Source organism: Trematomus bernacchii, unplaced genomic scaffold, assembly GCF_902827165.1.
Source record: "Trematomus bernacchii unplaced genomic scaffold, fTreBer1.1, whole genome shotgun sequence".
NCBI classification, from domain to species: Eukaryota; Metazoa; Chordata; class Actinopteri; order Perciformes; family Nototheniidae; genus Trematomus; species Trematomus bernacchii.
In genome coordinates, this window is record NW_022988043.1 from 14,042,751 (window position 1) to 14,057,848 (window position 15,098).

At 39.0% G+C, this 15,098-nt stretch overlaps 1 protein-coding gene across 3 annotated transcripts in view; it reads right to left on the bottom strand.

The window, feature by feature from the left end:
- LOC117473143 (potassium channel subfamily T member 1-like) overlaps nt 1–15,098 on the bottom strand; it is a 49,239-nt gene that overhangs the window by 27,573 nt on the left and 6,568 nt on the right. For all 3 annotated transcript variants that reach the window (XM_034118638.1, XM_034118640.1, XM_034118639.1), the window contains exons 2-4: nt 10,732–10,770; nt 1,784–1,863; nt 514–619 (exon numbers count right to left, since the gene is read on the bottom strand). In XM_034118638.1, the coding sequence (XP_033974529.1) occupies nt 514–619; nt 1,784–1,863; nt 10,732–10,770 (225 nt within the window). The remainder of the gene's footprint in view (nt 1–513; nt 620–1,783; nt 1,864–10,731; nt 10,771–15,098) is intronic.

Consider the following 15,098-nt stretch of genomic DNA (forward strand, 5'->3'; position numbering starts at 1 on the left):
AAGGCTGCTGGCAGTAAGAGGAATACAAATAATCCACCACTTTCAAATGACTGCACAGGGAGAACAACTCGCACGCACCAAAAAAACTAAAAACTTCCTCAAGCAATCAAATTCACACAAGGGAATTCACTTTAATGTGGTTTTAGGAGTAAATCTCAAGTAAACGTCTCCCCCTTAGACATATTAGAAGTGTTGAAAACAAGATTTGCATATATATTGATGTTCTCCGCTCTCAAGATATCGTTCACATTTGTTGCTATTTGGACATGCCAACTGGAAGATATTCCTGGAAAAATCCACTGGCATACGAAAAGTCATCTGGTTGGTTTGGAATAAGATAACAGAGAAGAATGAATAAAAGGATACATAATAGAGATGGATTAGAAGATAGCAAAAGGAGCAAACACTGCTTTCTGAAGCAAGATATAATCAAAATGTATAACTGCAAATCAGCAAATAAAAAGCAACTATCAAAACATTTGGACAGAAATGGTGTAGGAGTGTGACTCTCACCATGGGTCGCCGTTGACATCCTCGCGGTCATCCAGACTCACTCTCAGTACGTAGAGGGCACAGGTGAGGATCTTCAGTGAGAAGTTAAACAGGCGGATTCTCAGGCCTGTGGACCAAGACATGTCGTTTCATATGACTCAAAAACTGATGGAAGTGATGATCACCGGAAAATGAGCTTGTTTAAATATCCGGTGTTTTTGTCACAAACTCTGTCATTGTGTTCCAACAGGAGACTACAGATGCAACTAGATTGTCACTGTTTTAACACTAGTTTGCTTGCTTAAAAACTTCTCGAGTGAAAGGCCAAAAGACACGGGATCTGTAGAAGCCCTGAAGCATTACTAATGTAGTTCTATGCTGCTCTGGCACCCTGTCACAACAAATTTCCTCTCACGCATAGCTTCTAAATCCTCCAAGAATAACACATAAAAACACCGGAAATGTATGGGCTTCTCATATGAATAGGAGTACAATTGGAAGATAAATGACTGGTGGGATTGCACAGAAGTTATAATGCTTGTGGAATCATCATTTCCTTTTTGAGTAATTAACTGATAAGCACACACCACTTAATGTGCAGAACTTGGCTGCAGACATGCTTGCTAGGCAGCGGGGGGTGCTAGTTGTATTAAACATTTCACATCAGCCTCTGCAGCTACCTAATCTCTCGTGACACAACCTCTCCAGATGAGGCCAGAGTCAATGGTAAAAGGATTGGAAACTAGGTAAACAAACAGCAGAATTGCAATGGCATAGAGCAACAGACCCCTGCAGCCATGTGCGACATTTTCATTAGAGCCTGTCGTTTTCTGTCAAAGACTGTGGCGGCTGAGCGACAATGACACGTTGAGGGGAAGACAGCAGTGTCAGTGCTCAGGATATGTCAACAACATGCTCTACCTGAGACACAGAGTTCCTTTAATTATATTTTAAAACTGGATGCAAATGAGCATCTTTCAGACACAATGCACCAAGCTGCACCATTTTTTTCTCTCAGATGTTGTCTTATCTTCTATTGAGAAAAACACTGCAGTGCTGCCTCCTTTCTCAATAAATGAGCCACACTCTCTGTCCTTGCTGGGCCACAGTGCGCACACATACATATACGATATATTACAATGAGGAAACTAATGTAATTAACAAACTAAACTGAGGCAGGAACGTTATAATGCGCCATCACCGACAGCAGTTTCCCTGATTGTATTTGTTAATGTAGCTGAAGGGTGAAGGGAGGAGAGGGAGTGGGATGTTCCCTGGTGGATGTACTTACTTGACCTTTGGTTTTTGATGAAGAAAAGCTTCAGCCTCTCCTTGAAGGTGTTTTCATTCACATAGAACTCCACCTGCACCCTGTTGGGGGGGGGGGGGGGGGGGGGGGGGGGGGGGGGGGGGCAGTGATATGATGTTAGTGTTAGTCTACACAGATGATGCATATACTAAGCATAAGCTGTTAATTATATACACAAAGAGAAGAGCAGAAAACATTTAATCAAACAGTGTCAATCTTTCCATAGTGCTTTATGATCAGGTGTGAGACAAAGCAATGCATTTGCACAGGTATTGCTTTGTTCAGTAAATGTAACAACATGTGATCCAGGCACATTTACATGTTCGCATTCTGGGTACAGGTGCAGGATAATACCCACATTTCAGTACTGATATATATAACTGGTTTGAATGATATAATATAATACATATATTACACACAGTTTTTTTTTAAATCTTTTGTCAGAAAACTTAATCCACAAGAAATAACCAATGCTATTCATTCATTTGTTTAGATAGCTTTTGCTCAACTTTTCCAGCTGTTAAGGGAATGTTTTCACCCATGCTCAATTTCGAAATAGCGTGAGATTGACCTATTTTTGGAATACGGTATTTCATTTCTTTGATAACAATAAATACCATTTCAACCACGTCCTTCATCCAATCAATCTTACAAGAAACGTGTCATATAAAGAGTCCAAAACGTTTGATTTGGAAAAAGAACATATCTCCTCAAAGAATGAAAAACAACAATTTGACCAACCCTCGATGGTGGCTTACATCTCAGTACATATTGTACACAATAAAGTTTTGGGGTTCAAATCCCAGCATTTGATTGCATCCTGCAGTTTGACATGTATTTCTTGCGAATCCTGGCAAATCTTGAAAGAAACATTTGTAAAGATAATTGTGCCAGTGCCATAATTGTGTTTGTTGAAGCTTTCCAGTAAAAATAACACCAACCATTTGCATTGTGGGAATGTACTGCAGAAAAAAGCTGTACAAGTCTTATTCCATTACCCTCCATTTACTGCCAGTAATTACGCTGTCTACAGTTCCCCTTCTCAATGCGACAACCAGCAACAGATGAATATGATCTTGAATTTTAATGTGCAGCATTTGTAGTTGTTAAATATTTAACATTATTACATAAGCCATATTTTCCCACACACATTCTCTTAATGTTGCACTAGCTGCGAATCAAATGCACACTGTGGGGACATGACACATAAGCCAAGGTAAGGGTTTTAATTGCTCCCCTGGGACATTAATCACAAATGATCAATTAGTGCATGAAATAGGCACCGAGGAGGGTTTAATCATTTAGAATTGCTTGTAATATTAATATACATATTTGTACCAAACCACAGTATTCTAGATGTTGTTTACAGTTTGGAAGAAAGTCAGTTTCCTTTGGGTAAAACGTTTTCCTTCACTCAAATCACGAGACAGCATGATTAATATCACTTACATTAAAGCGTCCATTAACAATTGAAAATCACCTCCCATTTAAAATGATACTGTATTATATCCACGGCTGTCTTTCTCACATTGAGCAGATATAATGACATTTAATTAAGTTTGGGAACTTGACCAAACGCCCACTTAGGCACGGAAGATGATGTAGCTGTCGGTAAAATGTAAGGTAGGCTTATTAAAACTTTCTATAATAGCGGCCTCTCAGGAAGTAACAGCGGCTTCTCAGTTTCAGGAAGGACCTTTACATCCTTCTTCTTTGTCTGACACAATGAGATCAGGGTGCAAAGAAAGAGAGGAGAGAGCAGGGGGGGGCAATTACAGCAGCCAAGACCCAAGGGCGGTACGTATGTGTAGATAAAGAGAGTAGGTGGAAGAAAGAACATTAGATATGCACCATCTTCCAGCTAATCCCCTCCTTTCCTGCTTCATCGCCATGGAGACAGCTTCTAAGGCAGGAAATGTTCACAGACATGGATGCGTGTTGTTTTTCCAGTACAACAAACTGGCTAAGCTACACACACAGGCACACACTTACACACAATGACTTATCTATAGGCACCATTGCAGACCCCCAACCCCATGACTCCATCCAACCTAAACACACTCTGCTATATGGCGACCGCGTAAACCAAGTGTATCGACTGGTGCGTCACCCGAGAAGCGGTAAAAGACTTTCATGAACGCTGGTGGTGGAGAATCAATATTGTTTGTCGTCTCCATTGGAATAGCAGTCACAACAGACACAACAGCTGCACAGGATTCATGTTTACACAGCTTTCCTACAGTCATCTGTAATTACACGTCAAACCTGAAAAAAAAAAACCTGAAATGTGACCACAAGATAAACTCAGTGACAAAATCCGTATTGTGTTGTTTAACATGGGAATTGCGTTGGCTTGACAACACAACGATAAAAAGCCTAGGCATCAGTAGCATGTAGCCTCTTTTATGAATATTTAAATTTCCCTGCTTATCTGATTGTGAGGTAAGACACACCAAAGCATTTGGAAATATCTCTTCTCTTGTGCCGGCTTTTACAATTAAAAAACATAGAAGAAATACAGAAGAAATATGAGGTTAAAGTGCTGACTTTTAACTCCGTTTGAGGCTGTTTTTAACAAATCAAATTTTATTTATATAGCACATTTAAAAGCGATTTTTGGTCGAGCCAAAGTGCTGTACATGTAAGAAAAACACATTACTACAATCACAATAAAACACAATAATTTAATTTAACAGAAATATAAAAAACAAAAACACAGGGAAAAGTCAGGTGTCATGCTCCGCTCTGACTAGAAGGCCAGGGAGAAGAAGTGAGTCTTTAGGTTTAAAAACCCCTAGTGTCTGGGCCGACCTCACATGGAGGGGCAGAGTGTTCCAGAGCCTAGGGCCAGCTGCTGCGAAGGCTCGGTGCCCTCGGGTTTTGAGCCTGGTCTTGGGCACTACCAGCAGCAGCTGGTCAGCAGACCTTAAAGCTCTGGCTGGGGTGTAGCGCTGGAGGAGTTCAGCTATATAGGCCGGAGCCAGCCCATTTAGGGCTTTGAAAACAAATAAAAGGATTTTAAAATCAATTCTGAACCGAATTGGAAGCCAGTGCAGTGAGGCCAGAATAGGGGTGATGTGGTCACGCTTTTTGTGGCCAGTCAGAAGACGTGCAGCTGCGTTTTGGACTAGCTGCAGGCGTTTAATTGATCCAGACTGGGTGAACTGTATGTGTTGAATTATAACACCTTTAGCCATGCTAGCTTTGCTGTTTGTTTAAGATAAGCGTTTGAACTTTAACGACGCCACTGTCGCCCATAATATGGATAGGAACCCTCAAACTCTTAAAGCTTGTGGTCTCTAATATGACATCTTGTCATTTGATATCGAATTATGGAATTAGAGCCAAAAGAAGAAATTGTGTCCCAGTCAGACACCTGAAGACCAAAGTGTTATAGTCTTTGACCACAAATGAAAAGTTGAGCCTTTTACTTGTTTTCGTTCACACAATTAACAAGCACTAGAACTTAAATGGTTATATGAGTCTCTACCAGGCACAGGGCCTTTGTAATAATTCTAAGTAGCCTCACTACATAGTGCACTTGTTTCCCGCTTGTCGACTGCCAGTCACTACAGCAGACCCAGGGCAATACCTTTTAAGTACTTACGCTCTTTTCTTTGGCATCTCTGTAGTCTGTACACCATCACCCCCAATATATGGATATTAGCCAGCCTTGGCAAATAGCCTATAAACACGAGCAGTTTGAATATCCACGAAGCCAGCAGGCAGCTTGTAACTGTATTAAAATACACTCTCTTTACTTCCCTTAAGTGTAAAGATGGTAGGCAGAGAATAAGCCAGGGATATTTAACATAGTCACAATAGCTTGAGAAATCTCCTCCACTGACAAGTGGCCATGGTATGTAGAGACTTTAATATGCCAGCCATTCAGAATATGTGACAGGGACAAGTGTGGAGGAGCAAAAGTGTAACCTCAGAGATTTAGACTTGTGATCAAGCGTATTAAAGTTGTACACACACAAACACCCAGAGTACGCCATGACAATTTGCAGTGATAGGATTACATTTGTACACACCCTTCCCTGAAACACAGAGGGACTACAACTGCTTTGTAGACGCTGAATAAACATCGAACAGCTTGTTGACCTCGGGATAATCTGTACGACAGAACAGGGCTCATGAAACACCTGCGTTAATTCTAGTGATGGAAAATATGTATGTAAATTGTAGCAGCCGACAGATGCTATTTGCCATATGGAATATTTGTCAGAGAGCTGCAGGGGCAAGCATAGGTTAACAGCAGTGTCAGTTAGCTATTAGGCTATATCAATAGCACCTGAGAGTGAAATATCATGACTCTTAAAGGAAGCAATAACACATTAAACCTGATGATGCTGTCTCATTGATCTTTATGTAATGCCCTCAACAGGGATGACTACTTAATGTACAATCAAAATAAAGTACCCATGTCTAATCAACTTTATTACCACAAGTGTTGGCATAGCAACACATATGGAAGTTATCAGCCAAGGTATCTGCAACCAATCAGAGGTAAACAACGCACTTTATCAAGGTTTATAAGATCCAGCCTTTAGGGCATATCATTACTACATAGAGCAATGATACAAGGCCTTGTGTTGTAAACAGTACAACAGCAGTGTTTTCTAACACAGGCTATAAATATAATGATAAATAATAAATAATAAATACAGTTTATTTACAGATCTCAGGTTTGCTCTGTCCCCTCTCTGCAGAAGCAACCAGTCTCTGCACCAGCTTGAGAAATGCGCCTGTTACAAAGCCTGCAACGGTTCTAAAAATATTACACTCTGATATGAAAATGAAAAGCGTCAGAGTCCGCATCTGCCTCTGGTTCACAAAGCTGCATCTCAAAAAGGTAAGCCATGGCAAAGGTACTTGTCCAATAGCCTCATTTCAGGGCAAAAATAGAAATGGGCTCTCATTGCCACTGTGAAAGTATTTAGCAAATCTCTAGAGGAAAACAGTTTCTGTTCAAATATGTGAAAGAGCAAACACAGGACATGTTCTGGTGGTCTGTTAGGCCTCCATACATTGTGTGTGCTGCTCTACTGTATATCTGAGTGGGAGTTTTAGAGAGGGGCTTAGCTCTATATGTGCACATGTTGTGTTCAAGGACCTAGAAACCCCTTAAGCAGCTTGTTCTAAACTAAGCACTTGCAAATGGAAGTGCACAGCAGCACACAATATCAAAGATTAGCCTTGAATCAGAATCGCTGACTCAAAGGAGTTGTCCTGCGTCTTTCAAGGTCTGTCAAGGAGTGATGAGCAGTCATAATAAGAGTGCTGCTCACTTTATAGTCGACTACACTGTTTGTGTTATAACAAATTAATCTTCCTGCTGACTGAAGTGAAGATAACATTGCTGAATAATTGGATAACACACTAGGTAGTCACTGACAAAGACTAATCGACATACTGCAAGAGAGACCTCCCTCTTTCTTTGCTACACCAGAGACAATAATAGAACATGTTCAACCCTGACAACTCTTGAAACTTAAAAAGGCTTTGAGAGGATGCTGGTTGAAGTCAATCACAACAACACGATTATTTATAGTGAATTAACCCTTCTGGAGATCCACCCTGCGAATGCTCACATTGTTGGGGTCCTTTTGGCAATAATGACCAGGGTGATGGACATTATGCGTACCTGTTGTATGGCTCTGTGAATCAAAATGTCTAGGTTTTACAGACCCAAATCACATGCGCTTGAGGTTTTCTACCAATGAAGAAAGCACTAAGACCTCGGAGCTTGAGAGTGTCACACTTGTAGAAAAAGACCACAAAGTGTGCCAAGCATTGGTATTTCTTAGTAATGTCTATCAAAGAAATTTACCAAAATACCGGACATTGAATTATGCATAGAAAAGCTCAGAAATTAGACATGTGAATACATTAAATACACAAGCGAGAGGATGTAGTCCTAATTATGAATGTGGGGCATTTTACTACAAAAGCAGTTCAAGGAGCCTAGAATCTGTTAATGGTCAAGAATGATTAAGAAAGAGAGCCTAATAGTAGGGCTGCTCGATTATGGCAAAAATCATAATCACGATTATTTTTGTCAATAATTGATATCACGATTATTAAATACGATTATTCATTGACTTTGAAAACATCCATTTATTGAACTTTAAAACAAATAATAATTTGAACAGTATCATTTTAACTGTTGATTACCCTGAACGTATAATTCAACTGAAAAACCAATACAAAAATAAATAAATAAGATCAACAAATATTTTGGAGCGCACTTCCACAAGCTACTAAACATATATAAATATGACTAAAATGAATTAGATCAAATTATGTTCTAGTGCACTGTCACAACCTAGCAAAGCTAAATAATCGTTTTTTCCGATTATGTTGTTTTCGTAATTGTGGCAGGTCAAAATCGTAATTGCGATTAAAATACGATTAATTGCACAGCCCTACCTAACAGTAACTGTATAAAAAAAAGCTGATGTTGAAAGAAGTTTTTGATACTTCCTCTCTTACAGTATGTTTTTTTAGAAAAGAATGATGGCTGTAAATATAATCATTATCATTCCGTTTGAAATTGTTGCATAACCAAATAAAAGTACAGTAAAGCACATTTAAATAGTTTATTAACAAACCAACAGCAACCACTACAAAAAATGGTACAGGAAATACTCAAGCTTTGTGTACTTCTAATATGAATATTCTGACCAAGGCAATCACATTTTATCAGCATTTTCATCATTTAAATACATTATTTACGGTCATGACAATTGGTTAAGACGAGTGAAAAAGATACCAAAAATGATTGATTTGTAATTTTTGTCCTTCGGAAAAATTCCATTGCGAATTGTTGAAAATATGAATGTCCTCCAATCTGTATCCTTCATAAGAGCACACTTAATCGGGAAATGTTCCACAATTGCTCAATTGACTTTACTTTTGATAATAAAGAAAATGTCCTTTTCTGAAGGTAGTACTAAAAAGGATGAAAAGTGGTCATATCACACCAGTGTTTCACACACCTCTTTACAAAGACAGCAGATATAGAATGCCATTTGAAAAGACTTCAAAAAAGGTTGCAGCATTATGAATCAATGCCATGCAGTGTCAAATAAAGCATTCAGATATAAAAGGCAAGATTTCTCACATTGTGTTAGACAGAAAAATCCTCCTTCTGATACTTCTCACTAGAGGAACCATGAGGTGGTTTGAGCACCCACTGAGATTGCACCTCGAGCACCCTTGACTGAAATGAGGTTGTGGGTTTCATAATGCGCTGTTGCTGAACATGCTGAGATGCTTGTGCTGCCGTTTGATTCTGATCAGCTGACACCAAACATTGGGGTTTTCCGAAACATCAACACGCTATTTCCTGTTGTGTTGTCGCATGAGTTCAACTTTTTTTTTCTGCACCCACAGGAAGTATCTCAATGCCATGTCAGGTATGTGTTGGTGATGTTGTTTTACAGAGAAAACTAAATAATGCAGACACAGTATGCTCGGTCAGCCTTGATTTCTCCAAAATATGATCATCACAAGAGAGAATAACATTGATGAAGGGCCCACTCATGTCGACACAGGCGTGGAGATCTCCATTAAGCACATCCCCAAGGATTACAATTCACTTTCCAACCATATCACTGCCCCAGCCCTTCAATCAAGTGGCTACACACAACAACCAAGTGGTGGAACCTTTCCAGCGTTTGACATGTAGAACCGCCATCATGTATTGAATTAATGATGGTCAGAAAACAAGCAATGACTCTTTTTCACCGATTTACAGATTAAAGAGGGGCATTTTTGCTTGATTGACAGATGTCTTAGCCTATCACAGTTGGTTGTGATGGTTGTTATGCGTTCATAATGCTTTAGCTCAAGGCACTTTGGGGATTTGGTGGCTTCATCAATAGTATAATCAGTGCAAACCATTAAAAGACTTCAAAATGCCCTTGGAGAAAAGACGGGATGTCTTTTTTTCTTTACCCAATGGCTAAATAATCCATTTCACTTTCACACTAATTTGTCTTGCAAGACGTTCATTCAAAGTTCATTCTAATTAAGTCCAGAACCAATTCTGCCATAAATCAATTTCTATAGCATAATATACTATATTTTGCCCAAAGTATTAAGGATTAGCTTTCTGGTGCCATCTCTTTCAAATCAAGCAACACATATATATGTAGTGGAACAGCAACATGTAGCTTAGTACTTCAGGCTGAAGGGTTAACAAAAAACTGAATGGGAAATCACTATCCAACTTAAAGCATTCTTTCACTGTCAGTTGAAGATGCATCCTCCATGCTCCACTCATTTTTATCACCACATCTCAGCAGCTTGAATATAATAAAGTCTTGATACTCTATTATAGACTTGTGTATGGAGGGTGACTCAGCAGCATGCACAGTACACAGTGAGTACAGCACAAACAATTGACATGTTGCTGTTTTCAGGACCTATTTAACCAACATAACCCAGAGATTGTCGTCTGATCTCATCTCCGCTCACATGAGTAATGCTTCGAGCTCAAGTTCTTACATTGACAACAGTGACAGAGTGCGCACATTCAGTCAGGGAACAGATAATACCCCTGGAAGAAGTGGATTGAAACACACAAGCTGCCTTTTCACCATTTACTGTGGTTGGATCGAATGTGACAAATCTGTGTTGAGTTAAAGGTTTCCTTTAGTCTTCCACAACAATAGTTGAAAAGGTAGCTACATATGAATGGGTTATTTTAAGCATTCTGCACCATTATCATGACAATCATTGCCTACTTTACAGATAATGGTGATGGTTCCTCCAAGGCATTATGTCCACATCCAGTCTTTGCAAAATCCAACGTGTGACACTGCAACATATGCTTCAGTGCCTGTAAATCAGTCCCTGTGTACAGTTATTTTAGCAGACACAATCCATGCCATGCAAGCATGATGCTGCCAGGAACTTACTGGGCATTGGTTGAGTCCATACTGTACTCCTCTTGATACCTGGACGTAGCACACATGAACACAGATAGGCAAAGGTTAGGAGAGAGTGGGGTTGAGAAAGCAGGAAAAGGAAGGAAAGAGCAATGAAAGGATGCCACTGCGATTTATTTGCATTCACTTGCATTTTGAGTCAGAATGCAACCATTTGTATGACCTTGTGGAAGAATCCAACTTGGCCTGTGCAGCAAGAAGGAGCAAGATTTGATCCGATGTAAGCAAGTTGATATCAGATCAGATCTTGTATTTCAGCAGCTGCCTTGTTACTGCACAGTTAAAGCCTACTGTCAGGACTTTTCCACCAAGGTTCATTAAGTCACCTTCACACTCCACACGTAAGCACATATAATTATCTACAGTGGGAATTGCATCTGAGCTCAAAGGGAAATACACAATGTATTTCTGAGCTTGTAATTCACAGGGTGCATGCAAGACAAACACTTTTTTGAACACAATTAAAAAACAGTGCTTAAGCTGACTGAAGAACAGATGAGCACTTAATGCAAACCACAGGAGATCAGTGGACACACCCAAAGAGTCCATCTCATTGGTTGAGATGACCATGGAGAAAAGGGAAGGCTGTAACACTGAGGGAACAGAGAGACATACCCTCATATTGATTTTAACGACCAACACATGGACAATTCGGATGGACAAGGGGTCAAAGGTTAAACACACAATTTGATTTGATGATGAACATATTGACCTGAACGCTTTATATGGTCAGGCCTTTGTCTGGAAACGCATTCCCTAATCTTAACCAGAGTTGTAGTATTTCATGCATGTAGATTTGTGCACATTTCTTTCAAATGTTCAAAATTGCGAGTATAATGTAAGGAAATGTAAAGAACACATTTTATAAGATGTACAAGATAAACAGACAACAACGTTTCTTTGTTTTGTTCACCAGAGAATATTTTATCTCTAAGTATGCATAGTTTAAATGCTTGTCCTGATACAGAAAAGGTTATTGATGTTTACTTTAGAACACTATTTGTAATAGCTTATTAGTATGCAAACATTACACAAAAATGAAATGTTTTTCATTCATTTCAAAAGTACAATATATAAGTCAGAAAATTGTTCAAACTGGGTTTTACTGTATAATTAGTAGTTATCAAGTTTAGGTCTGCCATAACAAAGAATTGGCAAACCATCCAGTCAGATTCTGGTATATCTAATGATTGAAATGTAAATTCAACTATTGATCTATTTTGATCAGACAATCCTGGGTTGGTAAACATTTTGAGCAAGACCATACAGTACAGTAAAAATAAAATGTACTTTACTCCCAAATACACAAGTATTGCATATACTTTTGATTCCATTCATAAACTATTTCTGTGGAATACAACTGAAAGACGTAACTGGGTACATTGAGCCCCTTAACTTTGCATGTAACCTGTAGTGATATCTCACAAAGCTTTGAAACACTATACACTCTTTTATTACTTAATTAAGATTGTATTATGTCTGTTTTTTGTACTGTTCTGTCAATCCAGATATGTGTTAGTACAGTATAATGTAAGTCTAGTGAGTAAAATGCTTCAAGGAGCAGTCCATAGCATGTCTAAAAATATCAATTTCAGCAGATAGTTGATGTATAAATATATCATTTAAGTTGATAACCCTTTGAAGCGTGTCAATAATCAAAGCCTATCTGCTGGGGAGTAAAGAAGGAAAGCTGAATGTGTCTTGTAAAAAGGTTAATATTTGGCAGTCCAGGCTGTCTAGTTTTATGTTTTTCCACCAAATAAATAACATCATTTACATTACATAACATTTAGCTGACGCTTTTATCCAAAGCCACTTACAATAAGTGCATAATCCATAAAGAATCAAACTCAGAACAACAAGGAAAGTGCAGATTCACTTCAAGCATGATCATACTATAGTTAGTTCTGGTGAATCATAATCCCATTTGCACCTTTCTATAATTAACGGGGTGTTCCTAAAGGCCAGAAAGTAGTTGGTCACAAGGGGGGACCTGTCCCATTCCAGGAAAAAAAAAAGTTTATTGCCGTCTCAACAATAAAGCAGCCAATTATTACGGTCCCAAGAAACCAATTCGATTGTCTTCTTCTAATGGCTTTTATTCAAATTTTGAAAACATATTAATGTCCACAATGTTCATTCAGCGGTCGCTTTCTTGTAACTCTACCATAAAAGTTGAAACGATTTAAACAAGAATGCCATATTTTAGGAAAACAACCATTATTGCCTGAAGTTTGTAATTCACGAGAGGAGTTAGTCTGTAGGTAATCTTGAATGAATCGAAAAATGATATTGTATGAAAGAGTACCAAATCTTATCTTAGACCTGTAGGGCATTTAAGAAAAATAAACTTAATGAAAGTTAAGAAAATATGAATTGCTGTGAATTTATTTTGGAAATGTTCTGATAACAGCAAAGCTCAACTGTACCGAAGGACATGCAACAGACTGAGACATCCCTTATTCTTCAGGTACTTCACAGGTTAAACTCACTGTACACAGGATGACTCTGCTACTGTGATTCACTATGTGCCTACTGTCCCTTCGGAAATGTAGTCCAGAATCAGGGCGATTTAGAAAGGATAAGTCCGCTCATTACGGAAACTGTATAAGAACAATATCCACCCCCTCTAATGTGATCTCTGTCCATGTGGTTGCTATTTGACAACACTTTGAGGAGCAATAAAGATGCAATCTGGCTGCTGAGAGCTTTAGCTCAGATAAACAGAGGCTCACTTTGCCTCCATTAGCTCTCAACACACATACATATTACACATTCCTCCTCCGTTTCTTCATCATGAACCAAATACATTTTAAAAAGGCAAACATTCATGCAGTTAGCATCGTAGCATGATGCCCTTCACATCTTATTCTATATATGATAAAATACACCAAACAAGGAAGTGCATAGATCCTCACCCTCTCTGCAGCAGATCTGGACTCACATGTACGGAGCTGGGCTGAGACAACAAGTGCAAAACGAGCAGCACTTCCAAAAATATGCATTCAATTACGTTCACTCAGAGCTGCCTCAAGGACTGACGGATATACAGTGGGAGGGCTTCACACACATACACCATCTCTGCAGTAGTTCCAAGGGCAAATGGGATTTGTAGTTTTCACCATGTTTACCTGCATCAGGAAGCTTGCCAACATTTTCTCACCTACTACAGCTCCCATTCATTTGTCACATGCCACAGAGGCAGATCAAGTACCTCCAAAGGTATGACTAGTCAGTTTTAGTAACTTAAGACCTGGTTAAGAAGGAAATCTGTCACATACAACAAGAACGAGACCAAACACAGAACAACAAGATCCTGCCCTGTAGTAATTATTATGGGTATAATATATATTTGTTAAAGGGGACCTATTATGCAAAATCCACTTTTTCATGTCTTTTATACATAAACATTAGGGGTGTAACGGTATTCGTCCCGAACCGTCACGCTGTGTGGTAACATTTCGGGTTCCCTGTGGACTACAATAATGATGGAGTGCGAGTGGTGGATCGGACGAGGACGGTGTGTCGGCGTTGTTCGATAGCGGTGCGGTATGCTAATGGTAACACACGCCAAACATGCTAAATCATATCAGAAGGCATCAGCCAGATTTTCCAATCACCGGAGCTCGGCAAAAGACAACAGCAGTTCAACAGCTTATCCCCGCTGTTTTTAAGAAGCCCATAGACATGAAAGCTGAGAGACCAAAAGAAATAACGGAAGCTATTGGCAAATATATTTCAACGGCTATGCGCCCTTGAAACACTTTCTTATTATTTATTTTTGTAATATTTTCAAGACATTCTTTTTAGTTTTACAGCTTGATTAACCTTTTTGTTTGACATCAGCCATTATAGATAATATGGCCATCTGAGTGTGTGTGGTACTGTTTGTGGTTTGTTTTTAACTGTGTAATACAGTTAATTATTCAAAATGTTAGAGTTCCTTATTTTTAAACTGAAACTTGCACTACTGTTCAAAAATAAATAACAACAAACCTGGAATTATGCATTTGGGACTTTTCTTTTCTTTTTCTTGTTGTACCGAACCCGTACCGAACCGTGACCCCAAACCGAGGTACGTACCAAACCGTGAATTCTGTGAACCGTTACACCCCTAATAAACATGTGTCCCCTCTGTGTAAAGAGATTTTGAAAGTTTCGGGAAAAAAGACCCCCTCTCTTTTTGTCCTGATCCATTCTATATAAAAACCTGTCTGAAAATGAGCAGATTAGATTTTGGCCACTTTATGATGTCCTAACGATTTTTTGGCTTGTGTAACCATTAGCCAATAACCAACCAAGGTAACACCCCCACACCTTATCACCTGAATCTCCTC